This window comes from Mandrillus leucophaeus, unplaced genomic scaffold (assembly GCF_000951045.1).
Source record: "Mandrillus leucophaeus isolate KB7577 unplaced genomic scaffold, Mleu.le_1.0 Scaffold62, whole genome shotgun sequence".
Taxonomy (NCBI): domain Eukaryota; kingdom Metazoa; phylum Chordata; class Mammalia; order Primates; family Cercopithecidae; genus Mandrillus; species Mandrillus leucophaeus.
Genome location: NW_012106697.1, coordinates 5,284,289 through 5,311,163, shown reverse-complemented (window position 1 = coordinate 5,311,163; position 26,875 = coordinate 5,284,289). Strand labels below are relative to the sequence as shown.

The following is a 26,875-nucleotide window of genomic DNA, read 5'->3' as shown; positions in this document are numbered from 1 at the left end:
CCCAGTCAGCCAGGAGATGTTCTCTACTCCTTTCTGGTACGCTGTATAGGAGTCTGGTGGGAGTAGAAGGAGATGACTGAAGTTGGAAAATGCTTTCAATACCCCCTTTCTTTTTGGAGAATCACTGATTTATGAATATATCCTCCAGGGACCTGCCGCAGAGACACGGTCACAATCACGGAGGGTGTGACATGGTCAGAATCACACAGGGTCATTCATGACTCGGCAGATGTTTGTTAAGCACCTGTCCTGGGCTTGGGACTGTGTTAAGCACCAAGGGCGTATAAAGACAGATGGGAGGAGACCCTGGCCGGGGAGAGGAAGGAGCAGCTACGTCGGTACTAAGTGCCACTCGCTGTGAGTGTAAGACAGGAGGTCCTAAGTACCACACAGGGGTTACAGATAAAGAAGTCCTGGAGTTCAGAGGAAGGACTGATTGCTTCTCATAGAGAGGAGGGGATTGTGTAAGATTTCGGGGTGATTGTGGAACCGCCGCCTCCTCACACGTGAAGGAGGGCCCTGAGGACCCTGGAAAGTTGGGCGGGTTGCTCACAAATCGCCCTCCTGTCTCCTCCTCCCAGTGTCTCTTCAGGGTTTTGCTGTTCATTCGCAGGCTCAAAATTACTTCTCTTTTTTCCATTTGTATCCACTGAAGCAGTTTTTAAAAATAATGAAACTTTTTTATTGTGGTAAACTATATATAACATAAAATTTGTCATTCTGATCATTTTTAAGTATACTGTTACACAATGGTTGAAGTACATTCACAGTGTTGTATAACCATTACCACCATCTAGTTCCAGAATTTTTCGTCATCCCGAGTTGAAACTCTGTACCCGTTAAGCAATAAGGCTCATTCCTCCTCCCCCCGCCCAGCCCCCAGTAACCTCTCTGCTGCCTTCTGTCTCTGTAAATTTGCTGATTCTAGGTACCTCCTAGAAGTGAGATCATGCAATATTTGTCCTTTACTTCATCCATGTCGTGGCATGTATCCAGATTTCCTTCTTTTTAAAGGTTGGGTAATATTCCATTGTATAGACTACATTTTGTTGATCGATTCATCTGTTGTTGGAAATTTGGATTCGAATCCTGGGCTCTTAAAGCATTGTGCAGCTGGGCGCGGTGGCTCACACCTGTAATCCCAGCACTTTGGGAGGCCAAGGCGGGCAGATCATGAGGTCAGGAGATCAAGACCATCCTGGCTAACACAGTGAAACCCTGTCTCTACTAAAAATACAAGAAAAAAAAAAAATTAGCTGGGCGTAGTGGCGAGTACCTGTAGTCCCAGCTACTCGGGAGGCTGAGGCAGGAGAATGGCGTAAACTGGGGAGGCGGAGCTTGCAGTGAGCCGAGATCGCGCCACTGCACTCCAGCCTGGGCGACAGAGTGAGACTCCGTCTCAAAAAAAAAACAAAAAAAACAAAAAACTTTGTGCATCATGGCTGGTCATTATCCGTGTCACCTATGCCCTCTGTCTAGACTCGAACACCCACGCATGCCTGGGCTGATGTGCTTGGCTCTTGAGGTCCATGGGCTTTGGCTTCAGATCCAGGTAGTCATCCTGTTCTCGTGTGGAACAAGGGCAGGACATTTGACTCCTATAGTTTCCTGATCTTTGAGCTGAAGGCAGTAACAACCCCGTGCAGTAAGGCCTGTGACAAGCACGCATTTAGCCCTGTGCGCAGTCGCTTAGCACAGCGCCTGACACACGCCAAGTGCGTAAGCACAGTGGCTCCTTACAAAATCATAGCTAAGCCGATTTCCCCAAACATCTTCCTTCCCCTCTCTTATCCGCTTGAGCCCTATTGTTGGTTCCAGATTAATGTGCAAAAATGCGAGCCCTGAGGTCAGGAGGCACTTCTAGTAGCCTCGTCTCTGTCCCTGTAGCGTGAAGGATAGCTCATTTTCCTAGACGATGCTCATTCGTTGGGACCAGCTCAGCTGTGCCTTCTCCATGCAAGTCTCCCTGGAGAGAATGCTCCCTGTCAGAATTCCTTTTGCACTTACTGCTACTTTGTTATCCACTATTGTGTGTAGACATTTATGTTATGTCTTTTAATTCCAAGCCTCATTAGTGAGGTCTGCAAGTTTTTCCTCAGTTTATACCCCCATCTGAATATGAAACAATTCACCTGCCCCAATATAAGATGAAAGTGTCCCAAAATTCTCCTTCAGTCTTCCTATTTAAGTCTTACCAAAGCTGTTGTAGTATGAGGTGCTCTCAGCCCCTGTATTTGGAGCAGCCTCAGGGAGAGAGAAGGCACATTGTCCTGAAACCATCTCTGCCAGTCCTAGTCATGGGTCTTTGTACAGGTCAACTAGCTGAATTAGACTTTTTCTAAGGCAAATTTAATGCTAGCTGGGTAATTATTTCTTAGGGTTTGACCTTACAAAAGCAAATGTTGGTTGTTACTGTAAAAAGTACATTTAAAAATCCATTTAAAAAGCAATAGAGTATGAGGTTTAGATAGATAAATGTGGACCCATAGGACAAAATTTCTCCTGTTCTAATATCATTCAAATGTGTTCTTGTGACTTGGGAGGATTTTTTCACTAGTAGCACATATATGACTTCAAAAACTGCTTCAACTTGAACAATTTCAATGGAAGAGGAAAATGTGAACGTATGCCGCAGAAAACTGTTCGATGCTTCAAAAAGTGGCTGTAGAGATGCCCCAAACCCTATTTGAAGACGAGTGTTCAAAGAACTCAAAGAACATAGTAATGAAATGGGAATTTTTTTTTTTTTTTTGAGACGGAGTCTCACTCTGTTGCCCAGGCTGGAGTGCAGTGGCACGATCTCAGCTCACTGCAAGCTCCGCTTCCCTGGTTCACACCATTCTCCTGCCTCAGCCTCCCTAGTAGCTGGGACTACAGGCGCCCGCCACCACACCCAACTAATTTTTTTTTTGTATTTTTAGTAGAAACGGCGTTTCACCATGTTAGCCAGGATGGCCTTGATCTCCTGACCTCGTGATCCTCCCGCCTTGGCCTCCCAAAGTGCTGGGATTACAGGTGTGAGCCACTGTGCCTGGCCTAATGAAATGTGAATTTAAAACAGTATTTCTAAAGTAATTTAGTTCTTCATGTGACTTAAATATAGATGTAGTTTAATGAATACAGAAACTGCTATACGATATTTGACCCTGCATCCTAAAAATTTATCTGTTCAAATTCGACATGTTGTGTTTGAGATCTCTTTATTTTGGGGGGTATATATGATATTTGTGACCAATGTGAATGGTTGAGGTATGGTCCTCATTTTACTGGTTAACACTTAAAAGCTTTGTGTCTCACTCTGTCTCTGATAACTTTATAAGGGGATGGGCAGGGAGTGGTTTAAGTGTAGAGGTATTCAGCTGGACTTGATATTTCAATAAGATTTATAAAATCAGGGCATCCACTCTGTTTTTCCTTTTCAAGTCTTTTGGAAATTGAATTGGTGATCTATAAGATCACTTTAATGAAGATTGAGTGGGTTTAAGATTTATTATACTTAATTGGGAAGAAAAAGCCCCAAGGCAGTGGGGTGGGACTAGCTAACTCCCTGTGGAGCCGCTTGCATGTTTGTGCGTGGGATCCCAAAGTTACCCCAAATCTTTCTCCTGATGCTCAGAGTGAGGAGATGGGCCCAGGGCAGTGACCACAGTCGGGACTCGGTGGGATAGGGTTTGGACAGCGACCTCTGCTTTCCTCTCTAGCTGGGAGACTGGCATCTCTTTTGAGCTGCTGTACCTCCCTCTCTCTAGGGAGAGCCTGACTGCTCTTTTGGTTCAAAAGGGAATGGCTTAAGCAAATCTAACTTTAGGGAATTTGCCAAGCCAGGGTTAAGGAGCACACATCCAACGGGTTTGGAGTGGGGCTTTGAAAGAACAGCAAATGGCCCGGCTGCTGCTCTCTTGTTCCTCCCTGAAGCCTGAGCTCTGCCCAGCTAGTGAAGGACAAAGCGGGTGCTTTCAGCCTCTGTAAATAGCCTATTGTACAAGGGGAGGAGGCGGGGCACGGAATGGCAGCATCTTGCCAGCTTGGGTTGCTGCGTTAAGGAAAGATGTCAGGCTTTCTTAATTTGCCACTGCCGGGGCAAGGGTGCAGTTTATGTGGGTTTGTTTGAGGGCTGCATTCCTAGTGAAGTGTTCCATCAGATTGCCATTATTCATCTTAATGAAAGCTTGAGGAGCTTTAGAAGGAGAGAAACATTCAGACCACCCGGTTTTTGGTTTCTAAATGACATGAAGAGAATACAATGTTAATGTAAGTAGAAGTTTGCAGAATTGCAGGGGTAGTGTGTGTGTGTGTGTGTGTGTGTCCTCGAGAAAATGATGTCCTTGTGAGTCACCTCTGGCCCTGAGCCACTATTTTCATGGTACAAATAAAAAGGTGAAGAGGTGAACCTTTGTGTATAGTAGGCCTCGCACCCACGTGTTTGGAGGCCGGGGTGATGGGATCCATGCTAACGTTTATGTAAGACGTTGAGCATTCAGATGGACCTCAGTACAGAGCTCTCATAATACCTGGGAGTGTGAGTACTGGAAGGACTTTAGAAACCTGACCTCATGGTTCCTAACCTGGGTTGGGCTAAAGGAGACTGTGGTAATTATGTGTATTCTCGGGGGAGAGGGTCAGTGGCTTAGCGTAGTTTAAGAATTATTAGCATAGGTAGGATTTGGAGTCACATTGTTTGGTGTCCCGTTCTTGACCAACATCCTGGGGAAGCCTTATAAGTCTCTGGCCCTGGTTTCCTCCTCATCAGTTTGCGTTTGTGATGTTCAGATAAGACACTGGATGTGAAAGCCTTTCCAAAACACTAAGGAAATGCTAATTGCATGTTTAGTTCTTCTGTCCGAAGTTTGGTAGACTTTCTGTTTTCTGACAGTCATGCAGTTCAGTTTCCATCACCCTGCCTCGCTGTGCCTGTCTCTGCCCAGGTCTATTTAAAGGAATCTTCTGTGCTGGATCTTTACACTGGGCTTGTGCCCAGATTTCCTTGGCCATTGTTACCTTCCCTGTCCTTCTGTGGTCTTAGACTTCAGGTTTGTAGGAAATTCAGAAAACCCAGCTGAGCAAACCCACCTGCTGTAAGGGTCGGGAGGAGGGTGCACAGGAGTGGCTGTGGAGGAAGGAGAAGCTGGCTGTCAGTAGCCTTGTGTGTTCCTGGCTGGGAAATACTGGCTCCTTGAGCCTTTAAGCCAATTGAATCATATTTTTGGCAAACTGCAGCATGATTTATATGCCCAGGCTATAAATTTCCTCAGATGTTTATGTGGAAATTTGATTTTGAAAGAATAAAGAAATATTCAAACCAGAACACTATTGGAATAAGAATAAAATCTGAGTTTTACCATTTGTTAGCAAGTGTATGAGTCTTAATCCTTCTTAGAGACCCCTTAGTCTAATGCTTACGTTCACATACAGCATTGAAAGGCTATTTATTGTGCCTGATTTTCCTTGGATGTAAGTCTGCCTCCATTTTTAAATACCCCAAGTGCCTTTTCCTTAATAGCAGTTAAATAGAAGGAAAAAGATTTGTAATGCTATCAGTGTCGGTTTAAGAGTTGTTCTTCACACAGATCTAAATGAGCCGTTGTCTTAGTTCTTTATGCATAGACTATAGTTTTCCTGTGTATAGCATTAATCAGTTGGTTCAGTGAAGTTGGCTTGCAGCTTGTTACCTGGCTGCCATCTAAGAGGCATGAATTAAACTGCTATAGTTTGTCATTATCACCCACTAAATACAGGAATTTGGCTGGATTCAACCCTTAGTATTGTAGATTAGTATCTAATGAAATGCTCTTGTATACATGCTACTAAATATGTAATTTTCTCAAGTTTTTTTTTTTTTGAAGTGTTCTTAGATTTAATACACTTTCTTGGTATAATGCAGTGTATAGCATGGCTACTGCTGATGCTTAAAATAGACGAATTAATCACCTGTGTCTGATCGTATTTGTTTACAGAGGAATTATTTAATATTCTCACTCAGGGATGTGATTCTGTTGAACAGCACCTGCAAATTCACACAATCTAGGTTTTATGGAGTTACTGTAGGAGCTCTGGGGAGAGAAGAGAGAAAGGCATGGCAGTGTGTGTCAAGGGTGAGTACTTCCTCTTCAGACCTGGAGCGCTACAGGGTGATGAAGACAACTAGAGGTGGAAGGATTTGAGGGCAAAGCAAGTTTGCACATTATATTCCTAAGGCCGCTTTGAGGTTGTGGGGTTGCAATACTGTTTATGAAATCCGACCACTCAGTGTCAATCGGACATGGACTTGATTTGTCTGCTTATCCCACCTGGTGTACATCGCTTCCTCAGAAAGGCCTTCCCCAGTGCCTTGCAGACATTGCTTGTTTGATTTTTATCTTCCCTGCTAGAAGGTTAGCCCATTGAAAGCCTAGACCAGGTCATCAGCACTGTCTTCCCAGCGCCCGGCCAAAGCCTGGCTCACACTAGGTGCTCAGATACGCAGAGTGACAGGAGTAGCTCAATTCCTATGTATTCGTCTAGAATACATCTGCTGTCAGCATGCTCTGGGCAATCGGTTTCTTTCTTGGTATGCCTTACCTTGGTTGGACATACCCCCCAGCATCCTATCCTTCATTTCAGTGGTTTAAAAAATATATGCCCATTGTCTCTTATTGGGAAGCTGAGCAGAAAGAAAACAGTGTCTGTTTTCAGAACCGGTCCTGGCAGCAACACTCACTGATGCCTGTCCCTGCCCATGGGTGGAGCAGTGGGGTGACTCTGCTGCTGGCTGCCCATTGGCCTATTCTCCGCCCTCTGCTCTCCTGAGAAGTCAAGTGTGGATTTTGTCTGCTAGTTACCTTTAGCCCAGTGGGCAGCAGCGTGGGGCTCGGCATGTGACTTATGCCCTGAGAGACCTTGGCAGGCTGGGGGAGCGCGGCTGAGCCCTGCTAACCACCCCCCACCCCCAGGCTCACTGCCCTCTTCTGTGTCTGCAGTGGGGTGTCACCTAGCAGTCAGCTGTTGGTGGCACAGATGGTGAGTGGTTTTGGACGTGCTGGTGCCTTCTTTCCAGAATCGTGGCCTGAAGAACTCTGCTTATCTGTTCTTTCTTTGCTGTCATGGTAAACCTTGAAATTTCGTGTGTGTGTGTGTGTGTGTGTGTGTGTGTGTGTACACTTACACAGATTCATTGTAGCAAAGATTGAATGAGCAGAGCAAATACATTAGGTTGGTTCTGGTAGTATTAATGGCCTGTAAAACAGGGACTATTAAATTTAAAATTAATTTCATTTAAATTTAAATTTTAGCAGAAAATTTCTGTATTTTAACAAAGAAAAAGAAATGCGCATCAAAACCACAGTGCGTTTCTCTGATGGCCAGTGATGATGAGCATTTTTTCATGTGTGTGTTGGCTGTATGAATGTCTTCTTTTGAGAAGCGTCTGTTCATATCCTTTGCCCACTTTTTGATGGGGTTGATTTTTTCTTGTAAATTTGTTTGGGTTCTTTGTAGATTCTGGATATTAGCCCTTTGTCAGATGGGTAGATTGCAAAAACTTTGTCCCATTCTGTAGGTTGCCTGTTCGCTCTGATGGTAGTTTCTTTTGCCGTGCAGAAGCTTCTTAATTTTATCTGAACACTCCTTGTAGGCAGTGTTTTTACCTGCATGCCTTACTTGTTCTGCACTCAGGATGAACCACAGAGCGTTGGTAGAGGAAATAATCATAACATCTAACATTTTTGAGCACTTTCTAACGTGTGTGAGATCATTCTTACCTCTTTACTTGAGTCATTTAGCAGTCGGAAAAGCCCTACGGGATAAGGTGCTATTTCCAGCTCCTTTTACAGATAAGGAAACTGAGGCACATGGAGGTGAGGTCATTTGTCCCATATCATACAGCTCATACGCTGGGGAGGCAGAATTTGGCTCTAGTATCTAGCATTTAGGGTCTTTTTTTTTTTTCTTTTTTGAGACGGAGTCTCACTTTGTCGCCCAGATTGGTGAGCAGTAGCTCACTGCAACCCTTTGTCTCCTGGGTTCAAGCGATTCTCCTGCCTCAGCCTTCTGGGTAGCTGAGATTACAGGTGCCCACCACCACACCCAGCTAATTTTTATATTTTTTGAAGAGATGGAGTTTCACCATGTTGGCCAGGCTGATCTCGAACTCTTGACCTCGAGTGATCTGCCCGCCTCAGCCTCCCAAAGTGCTGGGATTACAGGCATGAGCTACCGCGCCCGGCTGCATCTAGGATCTTAAATACTATTCTCTACTTTCTCTCAAACACTGTGCTGTATTCCCTCTTTAGACATCTGGTGATCGGTTTAAAGTTTATGCACACCAATTTATCTGTTGTTTCTTTTGGCTATAATGTCTTGGGGAGTGTAAAAGAAACTGATCTTACCAGAATAGGCAGCTATGGGTTTCCCAGCATTTATTTGGACACCGTAGTGGTGTGAAGCGTACAGGAAGGTGAAAGTTAGATTGGTGTGTTTAACCAGTTTGGGAACTTGTTCTGAGATTGTTGGAAGAAATAGAAACTGACGGCCCTTAGGTGGTTTGGGCTTGTTCTTCCTCTTCACTCACATTCCCATGAGCCTTGACAATGAGAGTCGAGTGTTTTTGATTAGGTGGACGGACAAGAGCAGAGACATAATAGCAAAGAAGAAAACAGAAACTTAAATCTACGTATTTGAGTTTTTATGGGAAGAATTCTTCATGAGTAAAATCTTTTTAATATAATTAATGAAAGGAAGAGAATGGGGTTTTTTTCAAGACAAGACAATGGAGAAATAGAATGAAAATGAAATCCTAAAGTGTTTTTAGAAAAATGACACTTGACAGCCAGGAAAAGACCTGGACCATTAGATTGTGGGTTTAATGCCTGGACTGGCCGAGCAGCTACCCAATTAGATGGCTGGCCTTTGGGAATTCTGGAGTTCTGGAGAGGAGTCCTGCTTCCCTGGAATGAACATGACATTTTTCTCTTCCAACAGAATTCAGCTTAGAGAACTATCAACACAGGACAATGCAGGCCCACGAGTTGTTCCGGTATTTTCGAATGCCAGAGCTGGTTGACTTCCGACAGTACGTGCGTACTCTTCCGACCAACACGCTTATGGGCTTCGGAGCTTTTGCAGCACTCACCACTTTCTGGTACGCCACGAGACCCAAAGCCCTGAAGCCACCATGTGACCTCTCCATGCAGTCGGTGGAAGTGGCGGTGAGTGGAGGGCCCAGCCTGCTTCGTGTGTTTTCTCTGCATTTCCCCAGATGAGCTAAGCCCTGTTGAATGTTATATCGATCAAGATCACAATCACAATCAAATATCTGTTTATAAGTACACTTTATAAATGGAAATGTGCCAAACAAACAAATGACTAATGGTGGTAACCAGAGGTACAGGGCAAAATGTAGGCACAGGGAGAGATGAGAGGGTGTTGGTTGGGTGTCTACCTTCAGTCACATGGAAGATCATTCTAGAAATCACATTGAGTTTCTACCCTGTAGTAAGCATTGTAGTCAGCCTGGAGGATTCCACAAGGAAAAAGACAGCACAGAACCTCTGTTCTCCCAGGGGTTAGATTCCGGCAGGAATGAGAGTTTTCAAACAAACGTTACCAAAAGAATGCGCTTGTGGTGCGTCTGACACTTAGAACACAACCCCAGGCTGCTGGGAGGGACTCTGGGATTTCACACAGGATAGGGCTGGAGTAAGAACTTGACGGAAGAACATGGCTGCAGAATTCAGGGCAGGACATGAAGAAACAACCCTCAAGAGGCGCGTCTGGCTGGGTTGCTGAGTGCTGTGGTTGTGTGTGACTTGGGCAGACTGGAGGCTGTGCTCTCATGTTAGGAAAATGAAACTGGAACGCAGGCGATGAGGGCTTAATAGGTGGGATGGTGTAAGGAAACCTTAGGATCCTTTCAGGAAGATTCTTAGTGCTCCTGCTCTCCCTGCCTTCCCTAGTGAGAAAGGCGGGGTGTGGAGAAGGTGAAGAGGCCACATGCTCACTGGTGCTTCCACTCCTCACCTGTTCTTTGGTTTTCTCTGTGGTCGCTTGCTTTCCTCTACCCAAGTCAGTCACCCTTCAGTGTTTCCCGCATTCAGCAGATATGCAGAAGAACATTGTGAAACCCAGAATCCCCCCAGTTACTGCTTCCAGATGGAAGGGATGGAAGGCCTTCCCCACCCTCCCGGGCCGACCGCCGCAGAGGGAGCGCGTGCCCCTCCACACACAGCCCTGGCTGGAGCCAGCCTTTTTGTTATTTATGGGATGCTAGTCTTTGTTTTGTTTTAGACAAGTTCTTGGATTCATTAATGTGAAACTCTTAAAATATATAAAAGATTCTTCAGTCTAATTCATACTGAAATATAAATATAGAATGACTGAACTACTGCTGAGAAAAGTTAACTTTCTGCTTGATTTCTATTTAGAAGGTCAGGGTACATTAATATTTCACCTCTGTTGATCACATAGGCTGGGGAAATGAGTGGAATCCCCCTTTTCCTAAGGGATTCCTGTGAGGTTCTAGCATTCCTTCTCTACTGGCAGAGCACCTGATGTATCACGGCAGCGCTGCCGTCTCTATGAAGAACTGTTGGCAAGTGCAGTGTTAAGACATGTATAACTTAGCAGTAACTGTAAGAAATGAGTAATTCCTATTGTATGAGAAATTGTGGGGGCACTTACATATGATTTTAAGACTTTAGCTTAGCATAAAGGCATTGTGCCTTCTTAAAATAATTACCTGTGTTCTCTATAGAACAATTTAAAACTTCAGATATGCAGCAAAAAATGAAAATCTATAATTTTACTGCCCAGGATAGAGGCTTCCTGATTTTTCTCTGTTTATAGAAATTGATTGAGCTCTGATTTTCAGAATTTGTGGGGCTGAGAAATAGATACTGAGCTTGCTTTGCCTTTTTAAAAAAGAAGTTAAAATTTTACATTTAAAAGTAGCTCTGGAATTATGGTGCTTAATAATTACAGATGCTTTGATGTAGCTAGCATCATCCTACGGACATCTAGGGCAGGAAAAGAGGAACTTGATTCACTTCAAGAGGTACCGGTGAAGAGCCTGTGCTGCTGGCACTGCTGCGGGGCTGGTGGCCGGAGCGGAATATTGTGGCTGTGTTCCTACTTTGAAAACAAGTAAGCAGGGTTTGCAGTTCCCACCCTCACTCCGCACCCCCATCTCACACGCACAGTTTTTATCACCCTCCTCGTCCTGTAGAGTTTCCATGGATAATAAAATGAGAAGAATCCGCACTTTTTGGTTTGGCCACTTCTCATCACAGTCCACGCCGGCTGTTTCCCAGCTAGTGATTTTTAAGGCAGTAGCACAAAGGTTCTTTGTAAGTTACACCTTCTGAAATTTCCTTTTAAAAATCAGGATTGTAGGGCTGGGTGCAGTGGCCACATGACTGTAATCCCAGCACTTTGGGAGGCCGAGGTGAGAGGACTGCTTGAGGCCGGGATTTTGAGACCAGCCTGGGCAACATAGCAAGGCCTCATCTCTATAAATTGTTTTATTTTAATTAGTCGGGTGTGGTGGCTCATGCCTGTAGTCCCAGCAACTCAGGTGACTGAAGTGGACGAATCGTTTGAACCCAGGAGTTGGAGGCTGCGGTGAGCTATGACTGTGCCACTGTACTCCAGCCTGGGCAACAGAGTGAGACCTTGTCTCTAAGAAAAATATAACTCAGGGTTGTAAAGAAGAGGTTAACACTCGTGCTGGTGATCTCTAATGAAGACCTAAATTAGAGAACAGGACAGACAAGCTGGGTTAGGAACAGAATCCAAAAAGTGTTTCCTAAGTGTTGGAGCCTGGACTGATCAGGGCCCTGTCTGCAGAACCATGTCCTTGTGTCTGTAGTGGCAGCTCACAGTCGTAACTGTGACTCCCTGCGTGCCAAGGAAGAACTTCCATCTTCTGAAGGATTTTGCTGCTGCTGCTCTGTGACTTTGAGCAGTGGATGGAAGCAGATTTTGTGGGTTTGGTTTGTTTTTACGTCACCGTCACAGATAATGCAAGATTTCCGGGGTTAGCCTGTGTTCCGGTTTAGCCTGGCTAAATGTGTCAGCCTGTTCTCCGAGATTGAAGCTCCATGGCCCCCTAGTGAAAACCGTCTTCACTGGAGTGACTGGAAACCTTTTGGGATCGGTCAGAGTCCAGACACACGTGGTTCTGTTAAGCAAAGTACAGGAGCATGTTGGAGTGGAAAGGGACCAGGGAAAAGAGGGAGGGGGCAGACGTGGGACTGGACACCAACTTAGACCAGGCAGCCTTGGGCAAGTTCACCAGGCTTTTCTGACCTTCAGATTCCTCATGTGGAAAACAGAAGTGACAGTACCTTTCCTCCTTCAGTGTTGCTAAGAGGACTGAGTAGTTATGCAATGTCTGCTTGGCCCACAATAAGTATGTAGCAATTGTTTTTTCCCTTTCTCTTTTCCCTTCATATTTTATACACAAGAAAACTGAGTCCAAAGAGGTAAAACTGTATCATACAGTTAGTAGAAGGTCCAGAACTCTGTTTTGCTGCCTTCATTATAGTAGTAGAAAGTTGTATATTGTAACTAGGGCTTTGGGGAAGGGGGCAGTAAACCAGGATAATAAGGAAAGTTTGGATCTGTCCAGATCAATGTGAAGAGTCAGTGAACTGAGCCTCTGAACCCAGGAGCAGGCTTGTTTGTTTATTTGGAGACAGGGTCTTGCTCTGTTGTCCAGGCTGGAGTGCATTGGTGTGGTCATAGCTTACTACAGCCTCAAACTCCTGGGCTCAAGCTATACTCTCACCTCTAACTCCAGAGTAGCTAGGACTATAGGCATGCAACACCACGCCTGGCTAATTAAAAAAATTTTTTTTTAGAGATGAGGTCTTGTTGTGTTAGTCTCAAACTAACGCAAACTAACTAGCTTGTGCCAGGCTAGTCTCAAACTCCTGGGCTCAAGCAAGCCTTCCTCCTTGACCTCCCAAAGTGTTGGGATTACAGGTGTGAGCCACAGCACCTGGTCTAGAGCAGTCTGTTTTGAAAATGGCTATGCAGACAAATGAGTCTAAAGGTATTGATGGAAATGGATGGAGCCAAAGGACAGGTAAAATAAAAACAGAGTCTAGGTTCTGTTGGGTATAGGATCAGAAATTGTCAAGAATCGGGCAGTGGGCTGGGCACAGTGGCTCACGCCTGTAATCCTAGCACTTTGGGAGGCCAAGGTGGGTGGATCACCTGGGGTTAGGAGTTCAAGACCCGCCTGACCAATATGGTGAAACCCTGTCTCTACTAAAAATACAAAAATTAGCCAGGTGTGGTGGCGTGCGCCTGTAATCCCAGCTACTCGGGAGGCTGAGACAGGGGAATTGCTTGAACCTGGGAGGTGGAGGTTGCAGTGAACCGAGATTGCGCCACTGCGCTCCAGCCTGGGCGACAGAGAGAGACTCCATCTCAAAAAATAAATAAATAAATAAATAAATAATAAAAAATAAAGAATCGGGAATGGTGAGGACTGCTATGAAAGGGGCACAGGACTGTGAAAACTGGAGTGGTTCTGCCCTTCCCTCATCCTCTATCCCTGAACCAGGTCAGACATAGGTGGAGTCAGAGCAGAACTTGGTGTTGATGCGGCTTCAGGTCCACCTATCAGAGTTTGCGAGATTTAGGCCATGAACCATTATGAATATAGATGAGAACCTGTGTAATTGCTGAAGGAGGTAGTGTGTGCAAGACCTGCTGCTCCCAGTTAGTACGGACCCCTGTGACATTCACAGAAGCTCAGAATGTCTGAGATGCTCTGGAAGCTACCTTATCTGCGTCTGCAGCTACAACTCCAATGATCACATTCAGTGCTGCGCTGGCACAGCCAGCCTGGCCCTGCTCTGGATTGGAGGCATCCTCAAGGGCTGCTTCCTGTGGAAGCAGTTTCGCTGGACTGCAGGGAGCCCCTGGAATTTTGGATACTGGGCCTTGGGGTCACTTGGGAATGGGAATGACTGTTGTGTGGCCCTGTTTGCCAGAGGGGGCCGTTGGTGATGAGCCCCATGCAAGTGGCACCTGCCCTTCGCCTGCTCATTCTGAGCCAGTGAGACGGAGACCCTCCAGAGAGAGTATGTGAGTTACTCTCCTTGTGAGACAGGTGGTACGGGCATTGAGATGACTGACTTGTCAAATTAGTTCGGAAAGATGTGTGACAACTACTACAAGATCATAATGTCCTTAAACAAAAACTTGTGATATGTGTTATTTGTTTGTTTTTAAATATTAGAGAAGGGAATACATTTTAGCAAGTAAAAACTTTTTTATGCCTTCAAGTCTTTTCTAAGACTTACTTTTGAGAGTATCAAAACCTGGGTTAAGGTTTACTTCTGGTGACTAACCCAGTTAGACCATCACAGATTCACTATTTACATTGTTATCAGACCTCGGTTCCAGCATGGGTTCACATCTTATAACACACAGAACCAGTTCCAGCATGGGTTCACCTCTTATAACACACAGAACCAGTTCCAGCATGGGTTCACCTCCAGTTCCAGCATGGGTTCACATAACACACAGAACCAGTTCCAGCATGGGTTCACATCTTATAACACACAGAACCAGTTCCAGCATGGGTTCACATCTTATAACACACAGAACCAGTTCCAGCATGGGTTCACCTCTTATAACACACAGAACCAGTTCCAGCATGGGTTCATCTCTTATAACACACAGAACCAGTTCCAGCATGGGTTCATCTCTTATAACGCACAGAACCAGTTCCAGCATGGGTTCACGTCTTATGACACACAGAACCAGTTCCAGCATGGGTTCACCTCTTATAACACACAGAACCAGTTCCAGCATGGGTTCATCTCTTATAACACACAGAACCAGTTCCAGCATGGGTTCATCTCTTATAACACACAGAACCAGTTCCAGCATGGGTTCACCTCGTATAACACACAGAACCAGTTCCAGCATGGGTTCACATCTTATAACACACAGAACCAGTTCCAGCATGGGTTCACCTGTTATAACACACAGAACCAGTTCCAGCATGGGTTCACATGACACACAGAACCAGTTCCAGCATGGGTTCACATAACGCACAGAACCAGTTCCAGCATGGGTTCATCTCTTATAACACACAGAACCAGTTCCAGCATGGGTTCACATCTTATAATACACAGAACCAGTTCCTTGGGTATAACTGATCTTGTTTCCTAGGTGGATGACTAAATTCCACACCAAATGATCTCATGACCTCCAGGTCACATGCTGGCCGGTGGCCCTTTTGCATGAGAGATTGAAATTTATACATCCATATGTTGGCATGTATATGGTTAGCGACTTGCTTTAGCATTTTAATCCTGTGCTTCATAAAGCCTACCACAGAGGATGTGACACTTTGGGTTTAATTCTCCACAAGTCACAGTGAATAGTTATCAGATCTATATTCATTCAGCAACGACTTGAGTTTTTCTGGCATGATGTGCACAGTACCAGGGCAGAGAAGGCTGCTGCCCCCAGGGAGCTCCAGGCCAGCAGGAAGTACCACTCAGACCCCTTGTCCTTGGCAGAGGGTGAAAGCCATCTTGAGACTAGAGCAGTCAATGCAAGTGACTTGTTTTCATGCCACAGAACTAAGCTGTGGGTTCATTCTCAGGTAAGGATTTGGAAGAACAAACTAAAGGTGGCATATCCAGGCTGTGGAAGCCAGTGCTCAATCAACAGCATGGTTTACAGTTCAAAAGTCACACCCCACCAGAGGCCTTCTCAGTGTCATGATCTGCATGAACAAACCACGGACCTCCCAGCTCACATGCACACTGCAACAAGGACTAGCATCCTTCATCCATGTTTAGAGGGTGTATATGGACATATTACCAAGTAGGATTTCCCCATGTAGCTGGTGGAATCCCTCATTTCCACATAACCATACTTCACATGTATGCATGTAAAGGCCCACTTGCAAACTGGGAGAAGTAATTTTTGCAGGAGAAGAGAGTAACTCATTGATTCATAAGTTCTTATGAAGACTCACACTGGATTTGTGGAGGGAAAGCAAGTGTGGGCCTATGGGGATCATGCCAGTGGAAACGCTGAGGGTGGCGAGACACCCTTCTGGACTTGAGTGGCTGGGGCCCACTCTGAACGGGAGCTGTTGTTGATCTGGGCAGGATTACACGTGTCTGTGAGGCAAACATTTAGAGACAAACCTAAATGGAAACTGCCAGGAGAGGGCAGGAAGGGAGCTGTCCAGGAAGGGCAGCTGGGGTTGAGTTGGATGGTGGTGTCACTCGCCCTCACTGACACCAGCCTGGTGGGTCGGAAGAAGGAGTGTCACAGTCAGTTGCAAGATGGGGCAATAGATGAATGATTTTGAACCAAGTGGGAGGTAGCAGGTGAACATTGAGAGGAAGGGACAAGTATTAGGAACAGTAGTAGTAGTATCTGGTTGTTTCTGCAGTCATTTGTAAATATGACCTAATAAATACTGTTTCCACAGTCATTTGTAAATATAAACCTAATTCTCATCTCTGGGAAGCTTTAGAACAGAAATCAGTTATCTGACATATATTTAACTAGAAGTGTGTGTGAGACTTCAGAAGAATCTCCTGATCCGGTGCTCTGGCTTCATCCCTATTCTTCATCCTTATGGAAATCTGGGCTGTTTTTAGGCATTAACTTCCATTTATTACCATGTGTGATTGCAGATTCTGGGTCACTATTCCCCATGGCCTGTTATACCATGGTCTTGATAGCAACAGAATTGTACAAATGGTCAAATGAAGCTGGGAGCAAAGATTTCCCCTTTTAATTCTACCCGTAGCAGCTTTGCTGACTAGATACTCAGAGAATTCCTGAAAAGTATTCCAGCATTTGAGGACATTTGCCACAAGCGATCCTGGCAGTTGGGGCAGTGAGGTGGTGCATTAGTCAGGTTCTCTAGAGGGACAGAGCTAATAGGATGGATATATAGGAGTTTATTAAGGAGTATTAACACACATGATCACAAGGACCCACAGTAGGCCATCTGCAAACGGAGGAGCAAGAAAGCCCATCCGAGTCCCAACGCTGAAGGATGTGAAGTCTGATGTTCCAGGGCAGGAAGCATCCAGCATGGGAGAAAGATGTAGGCTGGGAGGCTAAGCCAGTCTAGTCTTTTCACATTCCTCTGCCTGCTTTTTATTCTGGCTGTGCTGGCAGCTGAGTAGATGGTGTCCACCAGATTAAGGGTGGGTCTGCCTTTCCCAGCCCACTGACTCCAATGTTAATCTCCTTTGGCCACACCCTCCCAGACACACCCAGGATCAATACTTCATATCCTTCGAGCCAGTCAAGTTGACACTCAGTGTTAACAAGCATAGGTGGATGGAGACAGTATGCTTAGAGGGGGTGTTTTTGTTTAGAAATGTTACTCTGGCAGGGTGCAAACATCAGCGTTTTCATGCCTTGAGGTAACTTTAGAACCTTTTCTAAAACTTAATGAGCTTCTTAATAACAAGTTATGAAAAACCTTGCTAAATTACTTGTTCTTACAAAACTCACATGACAGGAAACAACTGAGTTGCTCTCTGAGAGGCTGTAAGACATGTCTGCTGACTTAGGGATGCTTTTAGGTGGCTGAATTAGGTGGGAAAAGTGTTAGCGCTGGTAATGAGCAGTGGTGGCTGGGTGGGGTGGCCTGCAGGGTTAGAACCGAGGGCAGAGTTTCTGATCTTTACGCCAAGACCAGGCCACAGGAGTATTAAGTGCCTGGCTTAGGAATTCAAAAAAAGAAAGAAAGAGGTTGATTGTTATATTTAAAAAACTATTTCTGGGCTCCCTTTGCCTAGGAAGAAAAAGCTAAAGGTCCCTACATATATATAGGGAATATGATAAAGCAGGTCTGAAAACACAGTTTGATTTTGTACAAATGATGTCGCTTCTCACAAGCTTCATTAAACAAGGAACGTGTGTACGCATGACAGAAATGCGTGCTGTAACATTTACTTATGTTTAAAAATAGCCTCCCTGAAATGGAACCAACTGGTGCCAAATGAAAAATGACCAGCATAGACTGTGTTTCTTGACAAAACCCCTTCAGCACCCATTGTCCAAAAGCAACCAAAGGTAGTAGATGGGAATGTGGCTCCCTTTGAACTAGGCAGAAGTGAAACAGATGCCTTGCATATTCAAATGGTTGGCATGTAAAAATTCTACTGGCAGTCCTGTTTCCTGGAACAATGTGTATTTGTAGGAATTGGGACGTTGTGACTTCACATTTTCTTCCCTTTCATTGAGGTGGGAGGGTGATACTTCCCCTCTTGTGGTCGGCTGATTTTTTTTTTTCTGGTGATGAGATATTTTGCAAAGTACCGTGTCAGCCTCCTGCCCCCATCCCCCCGTCCCTCTTCAGCAAATCCTCTAGTTGGGATAGTGGGGAGCTGGGAAGTTGGAAACTGGAGATGAACTAGGAATGAAAAGAAAAAAGGTTCTGAGGGTTATGAGCAAGTGCTGAAAAATCAGAAAACCCAGCCAGGCACAGGTGACCTGGACCCCACCTCCTCAAGGATGAAGGATGTCTCCACACACGCACAAAGGAGGTGTGGGCATGTTTGGGACCTGCCTGTGAACTGCCAAGCAAACCTTGACGTATCTGGATGTCTCATTGAGCTAGGTTCGAAGCTCTGCTCCACTACGTGGTGGACGTGGGACTAAGAAGGGAGGCGGCCCCTGGAGTCTGAGCTTCCTCATCTGGAGAGGGGCTGGCCTTTAGCAGGCTCCGTACACATTCACTCGCCTTCTATCCCTCCTGCACACCAGGGTCAGGATAGTTCTGCCTTCTGTGCTCAGCTGAGGGGAAAGGATCTTGGGAAGTCAGCCAGTTCAACAGTGAGTATGAATAGTGAGTGTGAGGCCTCACTGTCTCCTTGTGACATTTACAGTTCACTGTATTGGGGGAAATCTGGGAATTTTACAAATATCTATCCATTGTCATTTAGAAATTATTGTGGAGGGGGAGTTGCCCAGGGGCTGGCCTTTAAAAGACCTAGTGTAATTTATCAAAGATGTAGTCTGCTAGATAAGAGAATTGATGGCCAGAGTTCCTCTCTGAAAGGTCACTGGATGGAAAAGTAGTTTTATGTCTGTTTACAAAAAGAAGCACATGACGGAGTTCTGAGCAGGCTAAGATGCGTGTAAAATGTAAATGCTGGGAAGGATATGGTTGGCGCTCTGTGTCCGTGGATTAAAAATATTCCGTGGAAATAAATGGATGGTTTTGTCTGTATGGAACATTGCCAGACATTTTTTCCTTGTCATTATTCCCTGAACAATACAGTTTAACAGCTACTTATTTACATCACATTAGGTGTTGTGAGTAATCTAGAGACCGTTTAGAGTCTACAGAAAGATGTGCATAGGTTATATGCAAATACTATGCCATTTTGTATCAGGGACTTGAGCATCTGGATTTGGGTATCCTGAAGGAAAACAGCTGTGTGGACCACGTGCTAGGTGTTAGAAGGAACAAAAAGGAATCACTTTTACCCCGGTCCGTGGTTCTACGTGCTCCTTTGCACCCCAGAGATGGATTCCACGTTAGAACCCAGCCACGTCTTTGGCAGTCTCTTGGCTCTGCCTCTCCCCCTTCTACTCCTTTCTCTCTCTCATTCTCCCTTCTCTCCCTTCTCCCTTTCGCCCTGCGTCCACCTCCCTATCCCTCACCTGCATAAACAATAGCAACGCAAGGGGCATATAACTGCTGTGGCCTGTAAATGCCCATTTGGAGATGGAGATGAATGAGGCTGTGAGTGGTAAAGCTTGGGCTTCTCTGCACCTAAGAAATCCTCAAGGGCATAATTTGCTTTTGCACTTAAATAGGGGAGTGGTACAAAATAACTGGCCATTGGGTTTCTATTAGTCACATATTGGTGAGAGCTCTGGCCTTGGAAACCCTTGATATGCAGATGTTCTTCTGCCCCCAAGAGGAACTTGGACTTACTTCCTACTTCAGCCCTTGTGGGGAGATTGACCTCAGGAGGAACCTGAGCTTGTAGAGATGTTGTGGAATACACTCATGACCACCGATTTCACTGTAGTGGGTTTGACTCACCATCTTTTTTTTTTTTTTTTAACTGGGAAAGCTATATAACCACATTAAAGAGATCTGTAGCAGAAGCAGTAGAAGACCCATGATGCCTGCTGACTCACTGGCTGATGACTGATTTCCTACACATTCAACTGGGGTTGTCTGCTTCTCTTGCCCTGTTTCTTGAGCCCAAGCGACCCCCACAGACTGCCACCTGCTCAGTAGGTTATGTCAGAAGGCCATAAGGGCCAGATTTAAGCTATTTTTCATTTAAATAGGTGTCCCTAGAAATAGCCACATGGACTCACCTAGTACAGTATTTAAGTCCCCAGCTTTTGAAGTGACGCTATCTTGTAAAACCTACAGAAAATTTGGGCTCCAATTGTTACAGCTACGCTTCCCAGCACTCAGCTTGCAACCCCTTATGTAGATAAAACTAAGGTTGCTAACACCCAGTTTTAAATATAGCATTTTTGTTCAAAGAATAGCAACACTGGACCAGGCGCAGTGGCTCACACCTGTAATCCCAATACTTTGGGAGGCCTAGAAGGAAGGATCACTTGAGCCCAGGAGTTTGAGACCAGCCTGGGCAGCATAGTGAGACCTTGTCTCTACAAATAATAAAAAAATTAGGCAAGCAAGGTGGCATGTGTCTGTGGTTTCAGCTACTCGGGAGGTTAAGTGGAAGGACTGCTTGAGTGCAGATGGTCGCGATGGCAGCAAGCTCTGATGATGCCACTGAACTCCAGCCTGGGCAACAGAGCACGACCCTGTTTCAAAAAAAAAAAAAAAAGATTCATTATTGGAATGTGTGGTCCTTTCATAGAGCCACAGATTTTGAAGCACGGATCTTAATGTTTTGTGCCCTTCCCCTTCTTATTCAACCCCCTTTCTTGAAATTACAGTTATGTCTGACAACTGAGTGACAGTGTGACCTTTTATCCAGTATCATCGAGCCTTCAATTAGTGTCTCCTTTTGGCAGATGTCTCATTTACTGCTTCATGTTCAGGCTTTTCTCATTATTCTAATTGCTAATTAGGGTAATAATAAATATCTTGCCCCAGGTTACATGTCACGATGTTGCTTTATTGGGGATATCATTCACTTCTTCAACTTTGATTTAGTTCGTTTGCCTCCGTGTTTCTTGGATTCCAGAAGATTATACACCACCAAAACCTTACATCTAACTAAAAAATTATTTAGCTAAAAATTTGTTATAAAATGGTCCTCTAGAGCAGTGGTTCTCAAAATAAAATTTGGGACGTTGACCAAGGTGGTTGACCTATCTCGAAGGGTTATGGTCTCTGTATGTCCAAAAGCTAAACTTCTCTTTTCTGAAGCCTACCCCCAGTGCCCAGTCTTCTACTGGATTAAAGGGAACAGTTTTTCTTCTCAGCCATCCTTCTTTCTGCCTGCACCCCATTACCTGTCAAATCCTGTTCCTGAGTGCTGCAGCACGCCCAGTGCCTTGGTCCTTCCCGGTTCCCAACTCCCACTGCCCTCTCCAGGTCTGTAGGGGTTGGTTTCTCTCCAGTCTCTCCTCTCCCTCCTGTTCCACACACTGCGTCCACTTCTTGTAGATTTCTTTCTAACCCGTTCGCCTATCCTCACCACTTCCCTGCTGGAAACCTCAGTGTCTCTAGCAAGGTGTTTGTCAAACCTTAGCGGCCCCTGGAAGGCTTCTGAACGCGCAGATTGCTGGATTGCATCCCCAGAATTTTGGATTCGGCAGGTCTGCTGTGATTTGCTTTCCTAACCAGTGCCAGGTGTTCCGCAGACCACACTTTGAGAACCTTGGCTTTAGGATGAGCCTGTGTACCTGAGATTTCAGGCTTGCTTCTGTCTGTTCATCCTGACTCTCCCTGCACTCTTCTGCTCAGCCAGGGCTCCCTGAAGTCCCTCTGGTCACTTAGGGACAAGACTTGGGCTCCTTCAGAACAGGCTTGTGTCTTGTTCACCTTATCCCCATCTGCCCTTTCACAGCTAGGGGAGTTCCTCTGCAGAGTGTCGTTGAAGAGATAGCGCTGAAAAAGACCGTGAATGCTTTTCTGTTGTGTCAAGAGGTATAGAAGGCACCATCCTAAGCAGAGCATCGTGAGGACCTCCCTGTGGGCGGCCAGGCCGCCTGCATCTCTAGGCCATGCTGAGACAACCACACTTCACCGTCATGCTTGGTGCTTTTCTTTTCTCTTTTCACACCCTCTCAGTCTTCCTGTTTTCTATCATTTTGTCCGTTCCCCCTTTCTCTTCCTACCTTAGCCTTGGTACCTTAGGTGTTTCTGGTGGCTTCATGGGTTAAAGAGGCTTCTGATATTCTCTACCAAGCCAGAAAATTGCTTCTGAATTTCAGGCTATTTGTTGGAGTCAAGATTGAGGTGATGGAGGACTTGTACTGTAGTTAGAGCATGTTATTGGGTGCACAAGTAATATTCTACACAATCATATTTTACAGGAAAGTTCTTCTTTAACAAAAAATAACCCTGGAAGTGGACTCATGGTGTCTCTATGTTACAGAAAAGAAAACAGACTCAGCAATTAAGTAACAATAATGCGTGACACTAATGCGAAGATACTCTTCCATTCTTGTGCACACAAAGAATAACGTTTTTGCTTTACAAAGCAGCATGCTGTAGTTAGTATGTTTGGAATCACAGCCATAGGTGTTAGAAAGTTTCTGCCAAGAGAGAGAAGACATTGTGATGATTAAAAGATACGATTGGGTCATATTTACTCCAGAAAAGTATTTGCAGTTTTGGATCAAGAGTTAAATACACATATGTGGCACACAGTGGATATTGACAGAATGTCTGTAAATGTAGAAGCATAGAAAAAAGACTGGGAGGAATTTACCAAACTACTAATAGTAATCATTTTTCCTTGATATACTTCTGTATCACTTAAATGTTTTTTAAACAGTATATGCATTATAACTTAAGGATGGACAAAAAGCAAAAGAGCTTGTAGAAAGAGGAATGGATAATCCTAATGAAAATACAAGAGTCCGTGGAAACAGATCAGGCAGTCATCACCTTCTAAGGGGTCTCCCTGTGAGTTCATCCCCTGGCACCCATCCATTTCCTCCTCCACGCTGCCCTCCTCAGCGCTGCCACCCTACTCTGACACCTAGCTTTTCCCCACTTCTTTCTGGTGTCTCCTGTTTTCTTTCATCACATCTTAAGCCAGAAGTGATCTCTTCCACTTTTGGACAGCTCTTTCCTGTTGGTACCAGAAGTTATCGTATCACAGTCTAATTTCTCCAAGTGTTTCCAGACTGTTGTAAAAGTGAAGGCCCCTCTCTGAAATTTAAAGAACAAGTGGCAGGCTGTAACGTCACAGTCACTGAGCTTTTTTTTATCAGTCTCTAAAAAGTGCTTTTTGGCTTTCTGTGGATGTCTGGATGCCTTACAGTGTCCTTTGGCCCCAGAGGACTCAGCAGCTCCCATTGGAGACCTGCTACCTCTAAAGACTACTGCTGCTACTGTGGGAGGCTAGGCCCCGCCGCCTTATCCATCATTAGGAGTTCTTGTGCATAGCAAATATACTCAGGAAGCCAACAGATGAAGATGACTTAGAGAAGGGTGCACAGCGATGTCAAGTCTGCACACCTATAAATGTTGCACCTAAAACTAGTGAAGACCTGTCTCTGCACAATCATATGTTTTGTAGCTGATTATTTTAACTGTTAGAGATGCTATGAAAGACAGTGAAGTTTCTAACAGATTATATTGCGCTTGGTGAGGAGATAAAATAGTGGAAATAGTCTCAAAAAGAATATAGGAAACATTTTAGAAGTATAGCCAAGTGGGGTTTCATTTCCACCAGGGCTGAGCAGGATCAGTCCTCTGTGTTGTGGATGGCAGTGGCTTGAGAACTGGCAATGTGTGTAGTGGTGGCAGTTTCTGGCTCTTCTCTTGCTCTCTTTGGCCTTATCTGGCAGGGCCAGCACTTACAGGTCTGTGAACCTGTTTTCTTTCTTCAGGCATCTTTTTGACAGCCCTGTTATCTTAGCTGTGGTTCCCCGGAGCCCGTGCTTACCTCTAGGCGAACGATGGGTTTACCTCAGCACATCTTCCGCCACAGTCTTTCAGCACTCGCTCACTGAGCAGCTGTTCCGCAGGGGGCCGCCTGGAGGGGTGCGGGTACCACAGGGGCCTGTTAGACTTTGTATTTAATTTTTAAGCATTTTATTTATTTTTTTAATGGACAAATACAAATTATATGTATTTATGGTGTATAATAGGAGGAACGAGTTCGGGACATCTATTTTTAATTAAAATGGTGACTATGTGCATTATTAGTTGGTGACTGTAGTTAGTAACAGTGTATCATATACCTGAAATTACTAAGAGAATAGATTTTAAGTGTTCTCACTGCAAGTAAGTGATAAGGATGTAAAGGAATGGATATGTTAATTAGCTTGATTTAGCCATTCCACAGCGCGTACGTATTTCATCGCCTTCTAACACGCCCCCTTTCTTCTTGGATAGGGCAGTGGTGGTGCACGAAGATCCGCACTGCTTGACAGCGACGAGCCCTTGGTGTATTTCTATGAGGATGTCACAACGTTATACGAAGGTTTCCAGAGGGGAATACAGGTGTCAAGTAAGCATTTTCCTGCGTTTGCGTGGCTGCCGCTTGCTGTGTTTCATGAAGAACGAGTGGCCTTTCAGAAATGCACATTTGCTCTATCTTTCGCCGCCTTAGTATCGCTCAGGCCCCTCTGTGTCCACTGTAACTTCCCCAGAGTCTGTCCCAAAGCTCACTGGACCCTCTAGATGTTCCCTATGGCCCCGGGGCTCCATGGTCAAATATGTGAGTGTCACATTCTGTATTTTATGGTGAGTCACATGTTACACCAGTGCACAGTAGGCTCTGACGTTTCCTGCAATAAAGAGGTCTGTTAAACTGGTTCCAATCCAGCATTTTTCATGCTTACTTGACCAAGAGACCCATATTTTGAGAAAGAAATACTGACATCCCAGGATGGCAGTGTTCTGTTAGAGACACTTGGGAAATGTTGGCTCATGGGATTACCCTTAATTATTAACTGTGGCGTAAGAAACCCTGTGATATCCAGCATACCTCCTTTCCAGCCTCTGTCCCTCCCAGGCCTCCTGTATATGGCTCTCAGGTCATACTGAACTTCCTGCAGAGCCACGACTACCTCTGCTCTCTCCCCAGCCCTGAGCCTTTGTGCAGTTTTATTTTGTTTTTTAGAAATGGGGTCTTGCTATGTTGCCCAGGCTGGACTCAAACTTCTGGCCTCAAGTGAGCCTCCTGCCTCAGCCTCCCAAAGTACTGGGACTACAGGTGTGAGTCACCGTGCCCAGACTTGTGCACTTTTTTTTTTTTTTGGAGACGGAATTTTGCTCTTGTTGCCCAGGCTAGAGTGCAATGGCGTGATCTTGGCTCACCGCAACCTACACCTCCCAGGTTCAAGTGATTCTCCTGCCTCTGCCTCCCGAGTAGCTGGGATTACAGGCGCCCACTACCTCGCCTGGCTAATTTTTGTATTTTTAGTAGAGATGGAGTTTCAACATGTTGGCCAGGCTGGTCTCAAACTCCTGACCTCAGTGATCCACCCGCCTCGGCCTCCCAAAATACTGGGATTACAGGCCTGAGCCACCATGCCCAGCCATGCACTTTTTTTTCTTGATCATAAAGCCTCTTTCTACCCCCAGCCTGGACGCTTGATGTATTCTTTAATCTTTTAAAACTCTCTGCATTTCACCTTTTCTCTAAAACCTTCCTAGTCTATCATTTTCATCCCCTACCTCCCAGTGAGGTGTTTCTTCCCTTTTCCCTTCCAGCACGTTATATTCCTTCTGCATAAACCCTGATGGCACAGAGGTGTTCACCTGGCATTGTGCCCCCCTAGCCCGAGCTCCTTGAGAACAAGGTGGCTGTCAGTCATCTCTTTTCACAGCATTGACAGTGCCTGGCACACAGTGAGCGCCCCACTAATTCATCCTCAGTGAAGGAGGGAGTACCTCTGGTTTCTCCACCCCTCTTTCTGTTTTAGCCACTTCATTTTTGCTTATACCAAGTACTTCTCTAAAAATGGTCTTGGAATCTGTGCTTTGTTATTTAAATCCTCTGATGCTTAGCTTTTATTTGGGCCACTGCTAGCTAGATTGTAATCCCTTTATGGTCAGGAACCATGTGGTATTGCTGGCTCTATCCCTCATGATATGTTGCATGTAATATGCACTCAAGAAGTGCCTATTGGCCGGGTGTGGTGGCTCACGCCTGTAATCCCAGCATTTTGGAAGGCCGACGCGGGCATATCATGAGGTCAGGAGTTCAAGACCAGCCTGACCAACATGGTGAAACTCCGTCTCTACTGAAAATACAAAAATAGCTGGGCATGGTGGCACGTGTCCGTAATCCCAGCTACTCAGGAGGCTGAGGCAGGAGAATCGCTTTAACTGGGGAGGTGGAGGTTGCAGTGAGCCGAGATTGTACCATTGCACTCCAGCCTGGATGACACAGCGAGACTCCGTCTCAAAAAAAAAAAAAAAAGCCTATTGTTTTTTGCTTAACACTGGTAACTGGATGTCTCAGCTTGGCGAGTTTGTCCCAGTGTTCCCATAGCAGGTGCATTAAGCCCATTACAAAGGAAGAGCAAGCTTACTTGTGTGTTATTTAATTTATGAACATTTTCAAAGTTGGTGTCAAGGTCAGGATTTGTCTGTGATAGTAAATATCCATCAGGTGGATCAGCCTAGCATGTGGCACATGAAACAGAGTGTGTGTGTGTGTGTTCGTGTTCGTGTTCTTTACCACCATCACAGAGCATGTGCAGTTCTTGGAAACTGCAACTTGAAAACGACTATAATGAAACCAATTTTCTCATAGGA

General features: G+C 45.2%; 1 protein-coding gene across 3 annotated transcripts in view; it reads left to right on the top strand.

The window, feature by feature from the left end:
• Nucleotides 1-257: 257 nt before the first annotated feature.
• Nucleotides 258-26,875, top strand: part of ACSL1 (acyl-CoA synthetase long-chain family member 1) — a 57,162-nt gene continuing 30,544 nt past the window's right edge. The window contains exons 1-4 of one of the 3 annotated variants that reach the window (XM_012000168.1): nucleotides 3,756-4,251; nucleotides 8,956-9,182; nucleotides 24,503-24,617; nucleotides 24,720-24,853. Coding sequence is in view for 2 of the 3 variants with exons in the window: in XM_012000165.1 (XP_011855555.1) it covers nucleotides 8,988-9,182; nucleotides 24,503-24,617 (310 nt within the window). In the remaining variant the exon portion in view is untranslated. Of the gene's footprint in view, nucleotides 358-3,755; nucleotides 4,252-6,734; nucleotides 6,997-8,955; nucleotides 9,183-24,502; nucleotides 24,618-24,719; nucleotides 24,854-26,875 lie in introns of those variants that run through there. The other 2 variants (XM_012000165.1, XM_012000167.1) reach the window with 2 other exon arrangements.